A 22,468-nucleotide genomic window follows, 5' to 3' on the forward strand; every position below is an offset into this window, starting at 1 on the left:
GGCTGAGGGCTAGGCTCCCCGACGGTCGCCCGACGAAGGGGCGCTCACCAGCCGCCCGCGGGGCCGAGGAGCAGGCGCCGCCACGCGAGCGCCCGTTTCCTCGAGAGTCAGACGAGGCCAGAGCGGCGGTGCTAACGCGGCGCGCGGGCTCGCGGCTCCCGGTGGCGAGAGCGCAAATCTCCTCCCCCGACAATCCCCGGAAGCGTGGCGACCGCGGTGCGCGAGGCGATGTGAAGGGAGACTGGCGGCGGCTCCCGCCTCAGGAAAGGGCATGTTCGGAGGGGCGTCCGCGACGCGCCTCCCGCCCCAGCGCCCCCTCCCCACGGCCGTCGCCGCAGCCGCCGCCACCGCGCCCGCAGCGCGATAAAAGGGGCCGCCGCGCTTCCTGACGCGAGACCCGCGCTCGCCACCGCCCGCCCGCCCGCCCGCCCGCTCAGGCCGCGATGACACGGCGCCCGCGGCGGCCCCGAGGCGCCGGGCGGGCCGTTTGCTGACCGGATCGCGGCTGCCCGCCAGCGTGTCCGCGGCGCCGCCGCCGCCGCCGCCTCCAGAATGGGCTGCGCCCCGAGCATCCACATTTCCGACAACCGATCGGCGAACCACGGCGTCGGCGACGACGAGGGCGCACCGGGCCCCGCGCCGAGGTCTAGACAGCAACGGTGGACCGCGCCGGGGCTCGCGGAGTCTCAGCCTCGCGACGGCAGCGCCACGAAGGTGAGCGGCACCGGGAGGGCGGGGAAACGCGGGCCCGGCTCGGCCCTCCGGGCGGCCGCCAGTGGCGTTGACCGACGCCAGCCGCCTTGCGGGCTGTCGCGGACGGAGGCTTAACGGGGCTAGGACGCTGCGCTGCCTGAGCCGCCGCGACCGTTGGTTCCCGGGCCAGACCCGACACCGCGAGTCAGTTCCTTTCCAGCGGGGTGGGTGGGGGACCCGGTGAGGGACCCTGGCATATTCTGGGGTGCACTTTGCTCTTGCGGTTCCCAGAGTAGAAAGGGAAAAAGGGTCGTCAGCACTGGGAAGGGTCTTGAATGTGACCACCCACCACCCCTCCCCGCTCACCCCCTGCCTAACTTATACCTAGCCTGACCCCTCTTTGCACATAAAGTTTGACTTTTCCACTTTGGGACTGTTGAAATGTAACCTGGAACATCGGTTTGGCTTCACTGCACGTGTTATCTGAAGTTCAGGTTTATTAGCATACGTGTGGTATTTAAGGCCTGTGTAATTCGAAAATACTGCTGGAGACGTGATCTTTGAAGGATCCAGCAGTGCAAAGTTAATCTTTTATGGAGGCAGTCTGACTGGGACTTAACAGGGTTTTGTTTTGTTTTTCATTGCGTGTCAACCCCAGCACCTTTTGCCTTGGCCTTTATCAAAAGTTTCTAGGGCTAAGGTTTTCTAAAGGAAAGATAAAAGCTCACCGAGGCACACGCAGCAGCTTCCCCTTACATCTGGGATTTGAGAGTGACATCTCATGTGTCGGTGGCAAAACAAGCCCTGGTGTGCTCGGCTGCAGTGTTTGAATATAAGCCCCTCGTTAGCAGCAAGTTTTAAGTCGTTTGCCATTTTAAACATTATTATTCTTGCTTATTGAGTACTGCAGAACCTTCCAAATTTGAAGGATGCATTTCATTTACTTAACTGTCTTAAATTTCCAGCAACCACTGTGGTACTTTTTCTGTATGAAAGAGAAGACCTTGTTCAGCTTTCCAAACCGGAGTGCTTGCCCCACCCTGCCAGTAGTCTTAAGTGAAAATTCAACCTTGTTCTGATTATCAAAAGTTGAATTCTTTCTCCTGTGGTTTCTTTAAAGAAACTTGTGATGGCTAGAGTTTAGACTGTTAGGCCAAACTGCTTCTAATCACAACAAGAAGCTTATATATTAAACCTAACAGGGTTTACAAACAACCAAGACACTACACGTGAAGTTGAATGTGGGAACCCTAACAGCTGTCACATTTTTTGCCCAAGTTTAAGCTAATCTTTTCATTAGCCAATATTGAATTCCAAAATCATTCTTTAATGAGACATTTTGCTTCTTACAGGCCTTTTTGTGGTGGCCTGGATGTCTTTTTGTTTGTTTGTTTTTCTTCTCTTTATTTTTTAATTTTTTGTTTTGTTTTGTTTTTTTCGAGACAGGGTTTCTCTGTGTAGCCTTGGCTGTCCTGGACTCGCTTTGTAGACCAGGCTGGCCTCGAACTCATAGCGATCCACCTGCCTCTGCCTCCCGAGTGCTGGGATTAAAGGCGTGCGCCACCACCGCCTGGCTTTTTTGTTTTTGTTTTTTTTCAACACAGGGTTTCTCTATGTAACCTTGGCTGTCCAGGACTTGATTTGTAGACCAGGCTGGCCTCAAACTCACAGTGATCCGCCTGCTTGGTGGGATTAAGGGCTTGTGGCACTATGTCCGGCTTTGGATGTCTTAAAATTCTTAGTAGGCATCTTGTAAACTTCTCCTGTGCAGTAACTACTGTGCTGCCATCCACAGTTCTCTGGGCTTCAAAGTTCCTGTTCTAAGTACTCTGCGGTGCGGATGGACCTTTGTGTGTGTTAGGTGAGCTGCCTGAGCTCCTCCTTACGCGGCTAGCCTTGTGGCATGCGCATAATAGGTGCTGTGTAACTTGTTTATTTTTTACTGTTTACTCATTGGTACTTCTGTCCTGCAATTTGTGTCTATAAAACATTTAAGATAGGCTTAAAATGATATTAACGTTTACAGAGGGAGAGTACAATTACAAATGACAGTAGCACAACCAATAGAAATGAAAGTCACTCCCATACTTTTGAGTTGCCTATGCCACATCTGAGTTACAAATAGTTGAATGTTGAATTTAGACAAATCAAGTAATAGAGCAGAGGTAATTACAGCTTTTCTTTAGTTCAGTACTTTTCTTTTAAAATTAAAATATAAATACACTCTGGAAATTAAAAAAATGTGTATTATAGAAGAAAAGCTTTAGCAAGATCAAATTTTAGCAAGATCAAGTAATTTGCTTCTTTATTAATAAACATCTTAAAAGCTTATTCTATTTCATCCAAAAACAAAACAAAACAAAACCTGGGAGCTGGAAGCTTTGAGATAGCTTAGGTGAGAGTGTCTGTCAGGCAGGAGTGAGGAGTTGAGTTTGGATTCCCAATACCCACATAAAAGCTGGCATGTTCTTTAGCCCTAGTGTTGGGGCTGAGGTAGAGTGGAAACAAGGTAGAGCTTGCTGTCCAGATGGCCTACCCTGTCAGTGAGCTCTGGGTTCAGTGAGAGACCCTGTCTCAAGAAACAAAGGCAGCCATGACAGCCATTACAGGTGGCCTCTTGGGCCTCTACATGCAGGCATGCAGGCCCAGGGGCACAACATACACACACACACACACACACACACACACACACACACATGCATGCACACAGCCTCTGGCCTCCACATGCAGACATACAGGCAGAGGGGCACAGATGTGTGTGTGTATTCATCCTTTAAACTGCAGTGATCCAGGGTATCCTTGAGAGAATTTAAATATGAAATTCCATGGAGGAAGTTTTATATCTCTATAGCATACAGAAATATTTCCTCTCAGTTGCTGAAAGACTGACATTTCAGATTGAACAGCATGTGGTCTACAGTGTAATACGTTTTATATGTATTCCATGCGGCAGTCTGTGCACTGTTCATAAGCATTCCATGAAGAAAAAGTTGTATGATCAAGTCAGTTTGAAGAATACTGGCTCCATAGACTCAGCAAAGTTTTTCCCTCCCTGCTTTCACCTTTTTCTCCTTTCTTTAAAATTTTTAAAAATTAATTAATTATTTATTTTTTGTTTTTCTTTTGAGACAGGGTTTCTTTATGTAGCCTTGGCTATCCTGCACTTACTTTGTAAACTAGGTTGGCCTCGAACTCACAGCGATCTACCTGCCTTTGCCTCCTAAATGCTAGAATTAAAGGTGTGTACTACCACACCCGGCCTTTTTTCTCCTTCTTACAGTGTTTTTCTGTGTTACACACAATAGTCTGGACCTCCGGGTCCTGCTGGTATACTTTCCCACCTTCCTGGTATAGGTGTTTGTCCCTAAATCTGGTTTTGGCCAATTGTTTTTTAAATGCAGGATTTGATCTCTGAGTTCGTGGCCATCCTGGTCTACAAGAGTGATTCCAGGACAGCTTTCTGTATTGAAAAACTAAAACAAACGAATAAATGAATGAATGCACGACTTGTCAGAGAACTCAGTTTCTTTTTTTTTTTTTTTTTAAGACTTATTTATTTATTATGTATGTATCCGTACATACCTACATGTGAGACCAGGGCACCAGATCTCACTATAGATGGCTGTGAGCCACCATGTGGGTGCTGGGAACTGAACTAAGGACCTCTGTAGTGCAGCCAATGCTCTAACCGCTGAGCCATCTCTCCAGCCAAGAACTCAGTTTGTTAAACTATCTTGTCATCACCAGGTGGTGGCCCACGCCTTTAATCCTAGCACTTGGGAAGCAGAGGCAGGTGGATCTCTGAGAGTTCAGGGCCAGCCTGGTCTACAGAAAAAGTTCCAGGACAGCCAAGGCTATACAGAGAAAGCCTGTCTCTGATACACACACACACACACACACACACACACACACACACACACACACACACCTTGTGATCTTCCAAAGGGTGTTTAGAGTTGCATTTTCTAGCCCTCTTTGATTGTCTAGCCTCTTTCTTAGGGTTCTGTCTTAGGCAACCATGGTAGGCTCTGATTCCTTCCATGGGATTGGAGTATCCAGAGTATAAGAAATATACTTAATGGTAGAACTCAACAAATACAATTTAGTTCTTAGTGATTCCAAAGGCACTTTGAGATCTGGTAATGTACTGGGGAGGTGAATGCACGAACCTATTTAAGTATTACTGAAAATACTCTGGCTGTTTATTTATCCAGGAGTTATGTAGCCTATGTGGTTACAGATGATGAATGCTGTGTTCAGCTTGAACACTTAGGCCTTTATTTTTAATCAGTGTGAGTTTTAACTACCATCTCAATATTGTCTTGTCAGGTTTTAGACTGACTGTTTCCCTTTTCCTTTGCTGGGACTTGAGGTACGCTTGAAACATTTGTGCTGGAGAGAGGAGTGGCAGCGATGTGTTCACAGCCGCCCACTGGGCAGCTGCTGCTGGGTGCCTTCTGCTCTTAGCCTTCCTCATCAGCTACCTCTGTTTGCTGTCTCCCCAGGCCTTCCGTAAGCAGTTGTTGAATTACGGGATTGTGTGAAACAGGCTGTAGAAGTGCAAACTCTCCCCTGTTCATGTAAAGGAGATGTATTAACTAGAATGGAGGCTGTGAAGTTCAGATTGCTTTTGTGGGAGTCTCTGCTCCCCAGAGAACTTTACCCAGGGGAGAAGGTATATTCGTGCTAGTGAGCAATGTTGTTGGTTGGTTGTTTTATCTTGCCCCCCCCCCCCGCAGCGAGACAGGGTTTCTCTGTGTAGCCTTGGCTGTCCTGGGCTCACTTTGTAGTCAAGGCTGGCCTTGAACTCACAGATATGCCTGCCCTCTGCCTCCCAAGTGCTGGGATCACAGGCGTGCGCCACCACGCCCAGCAGTGGTTTTTGGTTTTTTGAGACAAGGTCTCACTATGCAACCCTGGCTGTCCTGGAACTCACCATGTAGTCCAGGCTAGCCGTGAGCTCACAAAGATCCGTTTGCCTCTGCCTCCTGAGTGCTGGGATCGCAGGTGTGCACTACCTCGCTTGGCTGGATGTTGGTTTTCTATAAAGTTGTAAGGATAGTACAGCTCGTGGGCAGTACACAGCAGGACTATGCAGCTGTGTACTCACTTATGACCAAGTGCTAGTGTTACTGTGAGCACCTTGAAAGGAGCCGCAGACACTCCACTTGGTCTGACCCTTCCTTCCCCTTGCTCCTCTAATTCTTTTTTCCTCTTTTGCTTTTCTCCGGTTTTTCACTATCTTCTTCCCAGTCTTCCTCTTTGCTTCTTCATACCATTTTTGTCAACCAAAATAAATGGATATTTTAGCTATGGAATAATTAATAGCATCTATATTAGAATACAATAGGTTGCTTCATGTTAATTTATAAAAAAAAGTAATCACATCATATGTTCGTTAAATTAGTTAAATTAAAACAGTTTTTCTTGATGTGTCACCTGAATTTGTTTTTCCACTAAAATCATGACAGTTTCCCTCTGCAGGTGTGATTGAGAAAGTGAGATTAAACTTTGTACTCTGTTGTGATACAGTCTAGCTTTCCATATATAGACTCTTTTGCTGGGCTTAACTAGGAAGAATTTTTTAAAAGATATTTTTTGAACTCTTGCTATTTACATAAAGTGCTTTACATCTCTACCACCTATATCATAATAGTTCAGAAACATTTCTCACTCTCAGAGGGAAACACTCAGTAACTTGGCAGAGTAACAAAATCAAATCACACACAAAGAGGAAATTGCTCTAATTTAGGCAAACATAAACACGTGTCAATCAAGATCAGGCAACAAGCTTTACTCTAAAATATTTATACACCAAGCAGCTGTAATGCACACATACACCATAACTACTGTCATTACCACGACAAATTAAACTGTAATTTTTTTTTCTCGAGACAGAGTTTCTGTGTGTAGCTTTGGCTGTCCTGGACTCACTTTGTAGACCAGGCTGGCCTCAAACTCATAGTGATCCACCTGCCTCTGCCTCCTGAGTGCTGGTATTAAAGGCGTGCGCCACCACTGCCCGGCTTTTAACTGTGGTTCTTAAGAGATGCTATGTCAGAATTCCACCACCTGCCCTGCTTCAACCTTGACCTTTCCACACTGAAGTAAAGTTAAATGGGGCCTGTGGTGCTCCTCTGGAAGTGGTGTGGGGGTGCTGGGTCTCCCTCCCACGGTCTGCTCACTTGCACTGAGTACTGAAGCAGGGGGAGGTTCAGGCTGACATCTCAGAATAACCTTTAAAGGAAGGAGAGAGTAATTCAGAAAGATAAAATGACGAGCAGCGCAGTTAGGCTAGGAGTAAGGCCGAGGTCTGGCCCAAGGTCAGCGGCTCTGCAGTAGAGTGAGAGAGGGCAAGGCGATGATTTGTTGTTGGGGTGCAGACTGCCTCTTAGGAACCCTGGCTATTTCTTGGGTGCTCTCTCCTCTGTGTGCCTTGTTCTTGTACTAGATGTGTTACAGATGGTATCTCCTTTAATCCTTGTAGCCTTGTGAGAGGTCTCGTGTCATTTCTCTTTTGCAGATAAGGCACCGGAGATTTGAGACTCATCCAGGGCCATATATAATCAAGCTGGGATCAGAACACCGTATTCCTGGCTTTCAACCTCTAGACTGTTGATCTTTTTCTCTCGCTTTTATTTTAAATTTTTTTAAAGATATATTTATTTATTACAGATACCGTGTTCTATCTGCACACCAGAGGGGAGGACCAGATCCAGATGCCATTGTAGATGGCTGTGAGCCACCATGTGGTTGCTGGGAATTGAACTCAGGACCGCTGGAAGAGGAGCCAGGGCTCTTAACCGTTGAGCCATCTCTCCAGCCCCGACTATTGCTCTCTTAACTGCCTATTTCATCCCCTCCCCCAGCATGGATTAACCTTACATTAGGCTGGCGGTTCTCAACCCTCTGGGGTTGAACAACACTTTCACAGGGGTCACCTGATACCATTGGAAAACATAGATATTTACAATACGATTCATAACAGTAGCAAAATTAAAGTTATGAAGTAGAAGCGAAAATAATTTTGTGGCTGGGGGCACCACAACATGAGGAACCATATTGAAGGGTCCCAGCATTAGGAAGGTTGAGAACCACTGCATTAGGTTATAAATGAATTAAGTCACCTGCTTTTGTTTTTGTTTTTAAGATCATTTATTTATTTAATGTGCCTAAGTGTCTATGCACCAAAAGATATTTGGTGCTCTGGAACTGGAATTACATGGAGTTGTGAGCCACTGATATGGATGGCTAGAAACTGAACCTGGATCCTTTGAAAGATCCAGTGCTCTTAACCAGTGAGCCATCTCTCCAGCCCCAGTCACCTGAGCTTTAATCAGGTGTCTCGAATTTATATTACCATGATAGCATTAGGTCCTCACTTATTGAGGAAGTTGGTTATGGCCCTAACTAAGTTCCGGTGTTTGTGGAAGTGGTTCAGTCTTGTCCCGGTTATTCACAAAATTGGATATCCTTTCTCCAGCCTGTCTGTCCTCAGAGCTGCCTGAAACCAGCTGACAGAATCCCTAGGGACTCTTTCCGTTCTCTGTCCTCAGGCTACAGACACCCTTCCTTAGCCTGGCTCCCCAGGAGACTTCTGCCTGGTGTGCTCCTCCGAGGCTTGCATGTAGGCACCCTCCCAGAGTTGCTCCAGGTCCAACTAAAAGGTTCCTTGAGCCCCTAGCAGGCCTTGCGCTGTAAAGGCCTCGGCCTGCTGCTTGGGGCTTTTGCCTGGAGGGCCTTGCCTTGGCTGCTTGAGGACAAGGACTGTGTCCTAGTTTCATGACACTTCCTACATGCTGGGCACGCTCTAAAGTATTTGGATAAATGTGCCTGTCACTGAGGCTGATAGGGCCTTTTCATTCACACTCCCTGGATCTTTTTCTCATCTTTTTTAAAGTTAAGAAACAGTGTTAGGGTGTGTTTGCATTTGTCTTAACAAAAAGCTAGAATACCCTTGAGCCAGTGATTAATCTGTCAGGTTATTAGTAAAGCTTTTCTCCAGTTTTGGCCATGTTCAAGTTGAGCAATGCTTCTGCGTCCCCTCCTTCTGTTCTGCTCTGTTTGGTAGGAAGTGGTGGAATATCATGTTAGAGTATTGTTTTGACAAGTTTTATGTTGCTGTTTCTCAGCTTCAAGCATGAAGTGTAGTCTGCCCATCCACCCCGACAGGAAGGATGTTGCAAATTTCCCTGAACTCTGGTGTGATTTAGAGGACTCAGAGGTGCGGGGCTGGCAGTGCTTTTAACTCTGTCTGGGTTGGAAGCGGCCCTTCTGTGTGGTGAGCTCACCCGCTTCCATTCTGTTGCACATCCTGTCCGACTCCTTCAGCTCTTTCCCATTGCTAGTGGGCTAGCCAGAGCCTCTCCTGCGCTGCCCGGAGGTGTCTGAAGCTGATGGCGGCTCCCCAGTGAGGTGATGTTGAGAGAGGATAGGAGGAGAAGCTAGAGGCACGGCTGACATCCACTTCATCAGGGGCTGGTGATATAATTGGCAAGTCTGGCCTTGGGTTTTCTCAACTGTAGTGGGGGAAGAGAGAGGCATAGGGATGAGGCGCCATAGTCCAGTGGTAAAGCAATCAACTAGCATGTGGCAGAGCCTGGGCTCCATCTGCAGCAGCAGCTCTTCTCATGCACAGACAGAAGAAAAGGCAGAAAACTTGACTCCCTGCCTTGTGATGAGATTACTTAACTGTCTTTGAAAGTGTTTTCTTCTAGCATGTAAGCTTTGACCACTTGCATTTCTTTCCCCTGTCAGTACTTTTTGCATGCTAAGACAGATACTGTCTTCTTTTTCTTTCTTTTTTTTTTTTTTTACATATTTTAAATGTCCGTGCACACCATGGTATGCATGTGGAGGTCAGAGGGCAGCTTATGAGCATTGATGTTCTTCCACCATGTGGATCCCAGACACTGAACTCAGGTAGTCAGAAACTTGGCAGCAAATGTCTTAACCCACTGAGCCACAGAGGTAGATGAGTCAATCAGTCTCTCTCTTTTTTAAAAAAGATTTATTTAGGCCGGAAGTGGTGATGCACACCTATAATCCCAGCATTTTAGAGGCAGAGGTAGACCTATATCTGTGAATCCAAGGGCAGCCTGGTCTACATAGTGAGGTCCAGGACAACCAGTGCTGTATAATGAGACCTTGTCTGAGGAATAAAACATTTTGATTATGAGTGAGTGTGTTTGTGCATCTGAGTGCAGGTGCAGTCAGTGCATCAGAGGCAGCCAGAGGCGCTGGATTCTCTGGAGCTATAGTTACAGGTAGCCGTGAGCCACCTCACATAGATGATGGGAACAGAACTTGGGTCTTGGCAAGAGCACTACTCACTCTTACTTTCTGAGCCATCTCATCAGCCCCAGACTACCTTTCTTTCTTTCTTATGGATACAGTGTTTAACCTCATGTACACCTGCACATAGATGGTTGTGAGCCACCACATGGTTGTTGGGAATTGAACTCAGGACCTTTGGAAGAGCAGGCAGTGCTCTTAACCTCTGAGCCATCTCTCCAGCCCAAACTACACCTTTCTTCATTTTTTTTCTTTTGGTTTTTCGAGACAGGATTTTTTTTGTGTTAGCCTTGGCTGTCCTGGACTCAGTTTGTAGACCAGGCTGGCCTCAAACTCACAGTGATCCATGTGCCCCTGCCTCCCGAGTGCTGGGATTAAAGGCATGTGCAACCACACCTGACATAAACTACACCTTTCTTTCTTTCTTTCTTTCTTTCTTTCTTTTAAGCTACACCTTTCTTTTTGTTGTTGTTGTTGTTGTTTTTGTTTTTCGAGACAGGGTCTCTCTGTGTAGCCTTGGCTGTCCTGGACTCACTTTGTAGACCAGGCTGGCCTCGAACTCACAGTGATCCACCTGCCTCTGCCTCCTGAGTGCTGGGACTAAAGGCGTGCGCCACCAAGCCCGGCTAACTACACCTTTCTTAAAGACACAAGTTTCTTCTTAAAAAATATTTTTGTGTGCATGTAGGTATTATGCTAGTATATATGCCTGTGCATCATATGTGTGCAGTGATATTAGATGCAGAAGAAGGTGTTAGATCTCCTGGAACTGGAATTACAGACAGTTGTTAGCCACTGTATGGGTGCTGGGAATTGAACCTGGGTCATATATGTAGTACATGTCCCCAGGTAGGGAAGGTTCAGTAAGCATTTATAATAAAGGAATTAAGGCATTTATAATAAAGGAAAAGTTGGTAAAAATCAGCTAAGTGAAAAATACAGATCTCATCAAAGGAAAATGGAAAGCAAGCCACTGATATTTGCAATGCATAATATTAATAAAAGATTAATATTATATATACATATATGAATTCTTTCAATAAGAAAAAAACAACCATTGAAAAATGGGCTTGGGGCTGGAGACGTGGCTCAGTGGTTAAGAGCGCCACCTGCTCTTCCAGAGGCCCTGAGTTCAATTCCCAGCAACCACATGGTGGCTCACTGCCATCTGTAATGTGATCTGATGCCCTCGTCTGGCCAGCAGACAGAACCCTGTATACATAATAATAAATAAATCTTAAAAAAAAAAAAAGAAAGAAAAAGAAAAATGGGCTTGGAGGGATATGTCACTATAAGAGGAAACTAAGCCTGGCAGTAGGGTGGTGGCACATGCCTTTAATTCCAGCAGAGGCAGGCAGGAGCCAGGGCCAGGGGCATCTCTGTGAGTTAGAGGCCAACCTGGTCTACAGAGCTAGTTCCAGGACAGCCAGGGCTACACAAAGAAACCCCATCTTGGGGTTGGAGGAGGAACTAAATAGCTAATAAATCTACAAAAGAAGTTTCAGAATTATTTGGGAAATACAAATGCAAACTGCAATGAAGTACAGGTTTTAGACCCATTCAGTTGGCAAAGCATTTGAGGATCTGTCCCCGTTTGAGGAACTCCTGGATAGTGTATACAGAGGAGAGAAGGGGGAAGACCTGGAAATCAGGATAAGGAGTTTGAAGTCCATTTTGTAACCTTCATAGAACTCCAAAGGCTTTTCATTTTTAGAAGGGCAGGTAAGTGAGAAATATATCTTACAAAGGTTGTTTCAGGCAGAAATTACAGTGGTGGGTGAAAGGAAAGCCAGAGGTGGGCACTGCCCGGTTCCCGCTGTCTGTGGTCCAGGCTAAGAGTTAAGTGACTTTGTACATGGTTTGGGAATGGAGAGAGTGAGCACAGGAAAACCTGGTGGGCTAAGGACAGATTGGGTTTGGGGAATGAAGGAAAAGGAAGTGGAGGTGACTCAGAGGTTGGCGTTCACCAGCTCAGAGGGACTGTGCAAACATGGCCACCGTTTGTGCAGTGCCCCATGGCTGGCCAGTGCTCTCGCTGCACATCACCTCACTTGATGTTCTCCAAGCCCCTGCAAAGTAGAATGGAGGGATTTCACTTCCTGTTGGTTGGTTTGTTTGTTTGTTTGTTTGAGACAGGATCGCTCTGGGAATCCTTGGCTGTCCTTTCACTTCCCGTTGTTAAAGTTAGAAAGAAGCAGATATTAAGAGCAGAAGGACTTGTCCAGCGTTGTGATGACCAGTCACAGAGGCAGGCTCACTATAACAGCACAAAGGGAGCTTAGGGAGGCTTTGTTTTCTAAAAGCCTTTCTCAGCTCTTGGGTCTTTGTTCATTTTATAGATGTACATTTTTGCTTTTTTTCGTAAAAGTTCTGTTTATTGCGGGGAACTTGAAAAATATACAAAATAACAAGGATCATTTAAATTGCAAAATCACTTAAACTGTACCCAAGTACTAGACGATAGGCTCTATGTTCTCTTTTATTCTGGAAGCAATTTATTTATGAATTATAGAAAATAAGCAAAGACTAACGTGTAGCTTTTACTATCTTGAAATTATTTGCTGCAATATATTAGTATACATATTCACTTTCTACAAAAATTGGATCATATAGAAAATAATTATACTTCATTTATGTTAGGGATGGGACGTAGGGCCTTATGTGTTCTAGGCAAGCACTCGAGCTACACTCTGCTTATACTTAAAAACTACTTAGGCGCTGGAGAGATGTCTCTGTGGTTAAGAGCATATACTGCTCACATAGGGGGAGCCATGTTCTGTTCCTAGCATCCAACCCAGGGAGACTCAAGCACCTGTAACCCCAGCTCTGCGGATCTGATGCCTAGGGAATTCTGGCCTTGTTGTACATCTGTACCACTGCACAATACTGGCACAGATACACACACACTTAAAAACAAAATCTTTTAAAAAATGATGATGAACAAGCTTATGTTTTTAATAACTATATTATACAGTTGCTTAGTGTTAAGTACGTTCACAGCGTTGTGCAACTATTATCAGCAGCCAGCTTTGGAACTTTTCCATCTTGTAAAACTGAAGTGCTATACATCATAACTGCTGACTCTCTTCTCTCTGCTCTGGAAAGCTCCATTTTGCTTTCTGTTTCTATTAGTTTGACTCTTCTAGATGCAGTTTTTGTCTTTGGGGACTGGTTTATTTCACTTAGTATAATGTTCTCAAGGCTCATTCTCTTACAGTATGTGGCAGAAATGACTTCTTCCTTAGAGTTGAATAATATTCTATTGCATGTGTTCCCACATTGCTTATCTATCCATTGATGAAAACTTGCATTGGTTCTGCTTTTGACAATTTGTATAATGTTGAACATGGTTATACAAATATCTATCTGAGTCATTACTTTTTGGACATGTACCCATAAATGGAATTGCTGGATCATATGGTAGTTCTCCTAAAAATTTAAAGGTGCCACCTTTAAATAAATGCATATTAAAAAATAAATGCATATTACTTTGCAGTGTAATTTTATTACCTAATAATCTGTACATTTCTATTCCATTAATTTATGAAAACAGAATTTACTGTTATATCAGACCTTACTGCTGTCTTCTACAATTTCATAAGCGTCCTGCATTGTATCTGCTTATAAACCTTTACTTCCTTAATCTGGAGCATAGACCTACTCTTCTTAAGGAGACCACACCAGTCATGCCTGAACTTGCTTGAGCTATCATTTATCTTTCATTCTGCCTTCTGTAATTCTTTTCTTAAAAACTGCTTTTCTAGTTCTTTGTGTAGTATATGTACATGTGTGTGTGCTGGTATGGCAGGTCTGTGTGTGAGTGGAAGCCAGACAAGGGTGCCAGCTGTTCTCTGATCACTTTCTGAGTTACTCCATTGAGGAGGGGCCTCCCCTGAACCTGGAGCTTGAGTCTTTTAGCTAGGCTGCCAACCAGCAAGTGTCAGCGATCCTCCCTGCCCCGCACAGTGCCGGAATTACAGGCATGTGCCAGACCATCCCAGCGTACAGTGAGTGGATGCTGGAAGCCGAATTTAGGTCCTCATAGCCTCACGGCAAGCTGCAAGCTCTGCTAACCACTTCTCTTTCTACTCCTGTACTTCTGTTTTCTTATAAATTGGAAGTTGTATCTAAATTTGATTCAAATTAAATATTTTGTTTAGACTATTTGTATCAGAAGACAAAAATCTGATTGAGTCACGATTATGGATGCTCAGGTTGAGTGGTTCAGTATGACTGCTGTATTTCCCCTTCTGTTGAGCTGTGCTCCCCTCACGGTTTGGAGAACTGCCCCCTACGGACACACTTATTCTCTGGTGCTCTTGGGAAGTTGATGGAACTTTTGTGCTATGTCTTTTGATACTCTAGGGTTAAGAAACAGGGTCTTGAAAGGCCAAAAAGTCCAGAAGAAGTGAGCTATAGTAAAACTTTGCTTGGGAATGAAAAGGCAGACCTTGTGGTCTAGCAAGATTTTTACAGGCTCAGAAGACCTTTATGCAGGTGTTGATAGCTGCGTCTGAGAGTACCACGTAGTCATTTTTTTAGCAGTGGTAAAACCTTACTTCCATTGGACACTCATCTCTAGTGAGATTAGTTTTTGGAGGCTAAGAATTAGAAAATACTTGAACTCCATTATAGGCTTTCTCTCTCCACCTCATCTCTGGTTTCCTACATTTTTACATAGGAAGGTCACCCATTTCCTCCTTAATGTTTACAGTGAGCCAGGTACTATCCTAGGCTTTTCTGGTTTTTCAAGACAGCATTTCTCAGCCAGGTATGGTGGCTTACACCTTTAATTCCAACACCCTGGAGGTAGAGGCTAGGGGATCTCTGTGAGTTCAGGGCCAGCTTGATCTACAAAGGGAGTCCAGGACAGCCAGGGCTACACAGAGAAACAGAGTCTCAAAACACCAAAAAAAGAAAGAAAAAAAAAAAAAAAAAGGACATCATTTCTCTGGTTGTCTTGGAACTCACTCTGTATCTCCCTGAGGGTATGTGCTACCACCACCCAGAGGTCTTTTTTTTTTTTTTTAAAGCAACATGAAGATGAATAACAACATAATAAACTCAGAAGAGAACAGGTTTGCCTCTCCCCTGTCCCTGATTCTGCACTGTGTGCTCAGAAATCTGAACATATTGAACATACTCTTGTTACTCTGTTCAAAGAAGGCAGATGAAGTGTGTTGGAAGACTTAGATTGAGTTCTGAATTTGGCTTATTTAGCTGTAGGCTGGACAAAATCAAGTAATTCTTTTGTAATCTATAGTTTCCTGTATTAAAATGCAGGTATGTAGCCAGGCATGGTGGCACATGCCTGTAATCTAATCCCAGCACTCGGGAGGCAGAGGCAGGCGGATCCCTGTGAGTTAGAGGCCAGCCTGGTCTACAGAGAGAGTTCCAGGACAGCCACAGTTGTTGACTAGAGACTCAGTGGAGGAAGATGCTCTATTTGTGCTGCTGGATATACTGATAACAGACTTGTAAACAAGGATGTGCTGGGGTTTTGGCCTGTAAACCAGAAAAATAATTTTCATTGCCAACAACTATTTTAGCCTTGAGATGCCAAGACTGTTTCTGTAGTGTAGGATAGCTTCAGGTCGCACATGAGTTTGGCTCAGGTTCATTTGTTTATGGAACTAGTTTTGTTATGACCTCCTGGAGTGGAGGTGGTCTTTGGTCAGGGCCAGTGTGAACTGAGCGTATTGTGTGCAGACCCTCAGAAATCAGGATAAGGTACCTGCCCTGCAGCTCTGTCCCACGCTGGCCTCCAGCTGTGGCCTGTGAGCTGTGTCTGACCCTCCTGCCAGGCTGATTTGGAGACAGCAGTTTCTAATGGTGGCAGTGAAGGCCGCTCTGCTTCCTGGCTGCTGTGGCAGGAGCAGCGTTTGCTGGGATGTTTTTAGCTTGTAGCTGGCCTAAAAGCAACTGAGTCAGCTGACTGTGGACTCAGACCTGAAACCGTGAGCCAGCCTTAGCCCCTACTTCCCTAAGTGCTTTTATGGCTGTTTTGACACAAGGACAGGAAAACCATCATGGGCATGGCAGCTTCGGCATATGCCTGTATTCTGTTTGAAGAACTTGGAAGCATGCTCCAAGGTGGCTCAGTGGTTCAAGTTTTTGCTCTGCAAGTCTGATGACCCGAGTTTAATCCCTGGAACCCATTTAAAGGTGAAAGGAGAGAAGTAGCTCAGGAAAGTTGACCTCTGACCTCCATATGTGTGCCATCCCCAAAATACACATATAACGGAAAGTGAAGTAAGGGGCTGACAGATGTCAGTGGTTAAGAGCACTGGCTACTCTCCAGAGGACCTGACACACTAGGTAACCACTGTCTTATGGCTCCAGTTCCAGAGGATCGTGGATCTAGGAGCCTCTGGGGAAACCAGGCATACACGTAGTGCACAGACAGACACACACGCAGGCAGAACAGCCATGCACATGAAAATAAAATTATCTTTGAGAATCAGTTCATAGAGATAAAGTAAAAAGGAATTTGGAAGATCCCTGAACCTATCCTTTTGGATGCTTTTTATTTTAAAATTTTTACTAGTTATAATAATTATGTAAAATAATGGATTTTATTTTGACATTTTCATACCTGTATGTAGTATATTCTGATCCCGCTCACACATACGCTGCATTGCCTGGTCTTGCTCCCTCCCCACTCTCCCTAGTTCATTCTTTTGGATTGCTACCAAGGCTTTGTTACATAATTATAGTTGGCTAAAGCAGTGGTCATTTTTCATGGCCTCGAATTTTAGGTTTTTTTTTCTCCTCTCCGCTTTCCTCCCATCTTGTCCTCCTGTCTTAGAATGTTCTGTTGCTGTGAAGAGACACCATGACTGTGGCAGCTCTTACAAAGGAAATCGTTTAATTGGGGTTGGCTTACAGTTCAGAGGCTTATAGTCTGTTATCCGCATGGCAGGAAGCATGGTGGCACACAGACAGACTCGGTGCTGGAAGGAGCCGAGAGTTCTACATCTGCATCCACAGGCAGCAGAAGAACCAGACACGGGACCTGGATTGAGCTCTGAAACCTCAAAACCCACCCCGGTGACCCCACCCTTCTTGCACAAGGCCACACCTAATCTTCAAGTAGTGCCCCTCCCTGATGACTAAGCGTTCAGCTATATGAGCCTATGGGGGCCATTTTTATTCAAAGACCCTCCCCTCCCCTCCCTTCCTTTCTCAGGGAGGAGCTTGAAATTGCAACCCTGTAGTCACATGTTTGGTTTCCTGGGCAACTAGCTCCTCTTCCTACAGTTCTCTAAGGGCTTTTCATAATCATCTCAGTAACATAAACTCAGGTGTGACTGAAAGGGGCTCATTATGAATAACACAAAATTTTTATTTTTTATTTTCAATCCGTATCAAACTGGGACACACACTGTTATCCCAGGCTGGTGTTCAATTTAGATCTTCCCACCTCAGCTTCCTAGTGCTGGGATTATAGGTCTTTCTTGCCACAGCTAACTTTGTGCTTTTGCCTTTTCCTGGAGCCGCTCCAGAGCTGTTACAGGACAAAAGACCAACCAAGTATTATAATGAAAGATATGCCACAGGCAGGGACCGCGTTCTTCTCTTACTGTATCATAGCTATACTTTGCTGTGTCCGTGTTTTTCACTTGGCTTTTTTGAGCTTTGTGAGATAGCACAAATGTTTTTTCTCTAGTTTTGAGACTTGTTTCCAGACCACAGTCATCTCTTGTTATGAAAGGGTATTGGTGCTAAAGACCTTGGATAGCAGGCCTGTGAATGCTCAAGGCTCTGTGTGTGTATTCCTCCATACACTTTAAATCATTCTTTTTTTTTTTTTTTTTAGTTTTGTTTATTTATTATTATGTACAGAGAGCTCTGCCTGCATACACATCTACAGGCCAGAGAAGGGCATCAGATCACATTATAGATGGTTGTTAGCCACCATGTGGTTGCTGGGAATTGAACTCATGACCTCTGGAAGAATAGTCAGTGCTCTTAACCACTGCACCATCTCTCTCCAGCCCTTTAAATCATTCTTAGGTGATGCATATCTAATACAGTGTAAGTGCCATGCAAATAGTTGTTAGTTGTTTAGGGAGTAACAACAAGAAAGAGAAGTCTGCACATACTTAGTATAGGCATATTTTTTTCCACGTATTTTCTATTTAGATTTGCAAGTTTAGAGCCTACAGATACAGGGAGGGCTAACTATAAATTGCTCAGGGTTTGCTTATTGTTTGTTTTGAATGGTAGCTGAGGCCAAAAGAGGAATTTGTGGGCCACTGTAGCCTGGCCTAGGTAACTGAACGAAGGCAAGGATACTGGCCTCTGAAAAGACTTTTGTCTCCTATGGTTGCCTTATGCTATTCAACAGGCAGTGGTGTCATCTTACTTTTTTTATAGCTTTGTTCATGGAATGCCTTTTCTTGTAATTCCAACTTGGAAATTGCTAGGGAGGAAACAAGATGAGCCTGCCTGGCAGGCCTGCTTTCAGTGGCCAGTAGGCAGCCTCTATGACGGCAGCAGTGTTCCTGGAAAGTAGGCAGTTGGAGTGGGAGTCCACCTTAGAGGAGGAAGGCCGTAGACCAGAGAGGCCAGTGTTGCCCTGTCCTGGGGTTTAGTGCTTGTCAGTTTAAGAATGAATCCCACTTTCATATGTAATGACCATTGTTCCTTACGCCTCTGAGGCAGTTTGCATGTTGTGTTGCTGGAGAGGCTTTTCACTTAGTCTGTTTGCTAAGAGAAGACTGTTTGATAACAAGGGAAATTTTCATCTGGGTTTGACATAAATGGAGTGTGTGCCCCAGTCCGGCCTTCTTTCTTCTGTCTTAGGAGGCCTTAGTCCTCCTGCAGGCTACTCAGGTACTCTCCTTCCTCACCGCCGCCTCCTCTCCCCGCTTCCTCCCCTCTGCCCTGGTAAGCACTATGTCCTCAGCCCTCCTTTCTATTTTGAGAAGAGCCTCACTTAAGTTGCCCAGGCTGGCCTTGAACTTACTGTGTAGCCCTGCCAGGTCTTGAACTTGTGATCTTCCTGCCTTAGTCTCAAGAGTATCTAGGATTACAGGTCAGTGCTCCCCATTTGATCAGTACGTTCATAGTTACTGTCTGCCGGTTCTGCGTTCCAGCGGCAGCGTCATGCATGCTGTGGTCTAGTGAACCCGCTAACTGTTATTTGGAGCAAGTTATCCAAGGTTACGGGTCTTAATTTCCTTACCTGGTAGGCTGGGCTGTGTTGTGATAAACCAAACAAAACACAACACAATCACCCTCCATAAAAGTTTATTAGTACCCTACAATTTAAAATAGATGTTCTTGATCCGTGCGGTCTTCTTTTTAAGGTACATTCAGGAGCCAAAGCTCCTTCTGTCAGTGGTTCAGTCAATTTCAACACATGGGTCTCAAGGTCGCTTCATGTCTGTCTGCATGGACAAACTCATAGAATGGGGGAAAGCATGGAGGCTCATGGGAAAGAGGTTTTCAGCGTCAGGAGTGATCGATGGAAGGGGTCTATGTTAGTGTGTTCATGTTTTCTTGGTCACAGCCACACCTCATATCGACAGAAGCTGGGAAGTGCAATTTTGCCTAGTACCAGGAAACAGGGCTTGAAGGGGCAGCCAGTGTCTCATGAGCATTGCAGAGAGTGGGGGTCTCTCTTGACCTTGCCAGGAGTTCTGATATCAAGTGCTAGAAATTCACTTCATTACACAACAATTTGAGGGGTTTTGTTTTTGTTTTTTGTTTTTTTACTTGCAACTACAAGCTTCCTGACTGACACAGATTATAAAATGGAAAAAGATCAAGGAGAGGGAAAGGATAGAGCCTGTTTCCCCAAGTTCCACTTCCTGTCTTCAAACCTTGGCATTCCTGGTAGCAGTATGGCACCCTTTAATATTATTTTTCCTCTCTCTCTCTTTTTAAAGTTTACCCAATGATTTCTCCTTGAGTCAAATGATACATAGTTTTTTTCATTTTAAAAGGTCTCATCACATATCCCAGACCAGCCTCAAACTGAGTGTGTCACTGAGAATGACCTTGAACTTCTAATCCTCCTGTCTCTATCTAAGTGCTAGCATGACAGGCATGTTCTGCCGTCCATGAACCTGGCTTCCCAGGTGCTAGATAGCTAGCCAACCCAAGGCTTCACACATGCTAGGCAAGCGATCTACCAGTTGAGCCCAAAATGTAGTTCTTTTTCTTTTTTCTCTATGTAGCCTTGGATGTCCTGAACTAGCTTTGTAGACCAGGCTGGCTTTGAACTCACAGCGATCCACCTGCCTCTGCCTCCCGAGTGCAGGGATTACAGGCATGTGCCACCATGCCTGGCCAAAATGTAGTGCATTTTGCTTCTCTTTACTAAAATGAATGAAATGCAGTCATATATTCATATGTTTTGTTTTAGCAACCTCTCTGAAGCTTGTCGGTCTGTCTGTCTGTCTTTCTTTCTATCAGGCTCTTACTTTGTAGCCCAGGCTGGCCTCTGCAATTGATCCTCCCAAGTGGCATTCCTTGCTTACAGTTTATCTTTTCATCCAGTGGGTATATAAAATACACATTGCAGAATATATTTGGTTTATAATTGTGTATTGTGTATGAGTATAGGTTTGAAAATTTTGGGTTGCGTGTTTTAAAACTCTTTCAAATGGTTTGTGGTATTTGTTGATTTTATAGCACACCCAACTTGAGATAAATGCCACATGACATTTCTGGAAAGACACTGACAGAATTAGTGGTGTTCCTTAAGGCCATTGGAAATAACCTAGTGGGTATTTAGGGACTGTTGCTGAAGAAGCTTGTTTGCACAACCAAAAGCTGTTGGCACAGCGCACACTTCATCCACCTGCGGTGACAGATGTAAACCATGGAAGTCCAGCCTGACTCACTTCCATCAGAATGTGGAGAGCAGCAGAGTGGCGAGATCCTCAGCACAGAGCTACCCCACCTTACTTTGTTTCAAAAAGAATTTGAAGCAAGTTAAAGACTATGTAGAGAGACAGAGGCGGAGATCAAGGCCAGGAGAACACAAAGGTGGACTGGTCAGTTAAGTCAGGAGCCAGGGCAGTGTGTGGAGATGCGTACCACAGGGCCATGCATGGTTGCCTCACCAAATAGGAAAACTAGGAGAAATTCGGGAGAGTTTGGCTAAGGAGAGCTAAAGGAATTGCTCTTCTGTGCTCCTTTCAAGGGACAAGGTTCTTAGAATGTTTCCTAATTCATATGCTGGTGAGTGTATGGTGCTGAGGGACAGTGCCAGGAACATAGAGGAATTGGAGGCCTGCTGTTGTGGGAGGGTGTGCACGGAGGTGCTATTCCACAAACTTGTGTGATGCCTTTCTTTGGCAGGGCTTGGCCACCCTGTGTTTTTTAGCCTAGTTGGATCTAGATCTAGAGTTTCACAGTTCATAGAATGTCTTATTGAGATGGCAGACTGAGGGAGCAAGACATGGGCGCGTCTGAGAGAAGTGACAGGCTGAAGAGTGCCTGGGGGACTAGAAGAACCGGCACAGTAAGGGCCAGTAAGCACTATTTAAAGGGAACAGAGTGCTATGTGCCTAAGAAGTACAATACCCTGCAAGGTGGAACTGCACAGTACTGTTAATTGCACACGTGGTGGCGAAGACTGTAAAAGTCCAGCCACAGAAACCCAGCAACAGGCAAACTGACCTGTACCATTAGACGCCAGCATAGTGTGTTGGGGATATGGTGGAACGCACAGGTCTAAATTGCTTCTCCACCTGGGTGCTGGCTACACAGGCGCATCAGCTGATGAAGATGTATCTGTTAGTACACTGACGATATGTGCACATTCTCTGTTGAGTGGAGTGCAACAAACAAAATGAAATAGTGTACATTTTGGTTACACATCACTTGTTTTTAAATCCCAGTTTTACCACTTTATACTTGTGGGACCCTGAGCAAATTACTTAACCTGTCCGTGCCCTACGTTTTAGTTCAGGTGAAAACAAACAAACAAACAAATAAACAAAAGTCACATCAGAGGAGTGCTATGAGGATTGAGTAAATTGATACTCTTCCAGCATATGACTGGTGCCTAGTACCTACTGAATACTCCTTGAGCAATTACTTACTGTTATTTACATTTATTCATACTGGTTGTTGTTGTTATGATGATGCTGATGCTGATGTTTTTCATTTTAGGGTTTCTCTGTGTAGCCTGGACTCACTTTGTTGACCAGGCTGGCCTCAAACTCACATAGATCCACCTGCCTCAAGTGCTGGGATTACAGGCATGCACCACTGCACCTGGCTCATACTGGTTATTATTAATGATACCGTATAATTATATATTCACACCAATGCATGTAGATGTAATGAATTGAGAAATTATGATCTGGAATTGCTTGTAGACATTTTGCGTGGTGATGTCCCAAGTGGGACATTTATAGGTAGAACTGGGTTACAGGCCACTGAATTAAGGGAGTGGCATTACCATCTGAATCCTGAAGCTGCCTGGGAGAACTCTGGGTGAAGAAGGCTAAGCATGAGC

At 45.1% G+C, this 22,468-nt stretch overlaps 1 protein-coding gene across 4 annotated transcripts in view; it reads left to right on the top strand.

The window, feature by feature from the left end:
- The first annotated feature begins 75 nt into the window (after positions 1–75).
- The window catches only part of PDE8A (phosphodiesterase 8A), a 118,945-nt gene continuing 96,552 nt past the window's right edge, over positions 76–22,468 (top strand). The window contains exon 1 of one of the 4 annotated variants that reach the window (XM_084772385.1): positions 76–714. In XM_084772385.1, the coding sequence (XP_084628511.1) occupies positions 553–714 (162 nt within the window). In that variant the 5' untranslated portion in view covers positions 76–552. Of the gene's footprint in view, positions 715–757; positions 898–22,468 lie in introns of those variants that run through there. The other 3 variants (XM_084772387.1, XM_084772386.1, XM_084772389.1) reach the window with 3 other exon arrangements.

Source organism: Acomys minous (assembly GCF_964271855.1).
Source record: "Acomys minous genome assembly, chromosome: 2".
NCBI classification, from domain to species: domain Eukaryota; kingdom Metazoa; phylum Chordata; class Mammalia; order Rodentia; family Muridae; genus Acomys; species Acomys minous.